The following is a 545-nucleotide window of genomic DNA, read 5'->3' on the forward strand; positions in this document are numbered from 1 at the left end:
CTCCCTGGGGTCCCCCCCTCCGTGACTGACCCCCCCCACCCCTCTGCCCGCAGCTCCGGGGGCCGCAGACGCGGGGCCAGGCCCGGGCTCCGACTCCCCGGTGAGTACGGCGGGGCCCAGGTAGCCCCCTCCCCCCTTCCAGCTGGTTCAGCGTCCTGCGACGTCACCTTTGTCTCAGCGGGGTGGGGGGCTGCACTCCAAACCTGCGGTAACGGCGCGCTCTGCTCCGCTCCGCTCCGCTCGGCTCGTCTCTTCAGGACTCCGACCTGGACTCGGACAGCGGCGCCGGCGCCTCCGGAGAGTCCGAGAGTGAGTGCCCGCACCCCGGGGTGGGGGGGCAGCTGGGAGGAAGGGTGGGGGGCGCTCTGCCCAGGGCGTGAGGGGGGAGAGGGGACTGGAGCGTGGGGCATGATGGGAAGTGGAGTCTGGATCCTGGCGCGGGGCGTGAGGGGGGAATGGAGCGTGGTGCATAATGGGAAGTGGAGTCTGGATCCTAGCTGGAGTTCGGCTCCCGCCGCGGGGCATGATGGGAGCTCTGGGCGGGT

At 71.9% G+C, this 545-nt stretch overlaps 1 protein-coding gene across 1 annotated transcript in view; it reads left to right on the plus strand.

Moving 5' to 3' along the window:
• Nucleotides 1–212: 212 nt before the first annotated feature.
• SIRT2 (sirtuin 2) overlaps nucleotides 213–545 on the plus strand; it is a gene marked incomplete at its 5' end in the record, with an annotated part of 15,395 nt that continues 15,062 nt past the window's right edge. The window contains 1 exon segment of the mRNA XM_025195529.1: nucleotides 213–309. Coding sequence (XP_025051314.1) covers nucleotides 213–309 — 97 coding nt within the window.

Source organism: Alligator sinensis, unplaced genomic scaffold (assembly GCF_000455745.1).
Source record: "Alligator sinensis unplaced genomic scaffold, ASM45574v1 scaffold107_2, whole genome shotgun sequence".
Lineage (NCBI taxonomy): Eukaryota > Metazoa > Chordata > Crocodylia > Alligatoridae > Alligator > Alligator sinensis.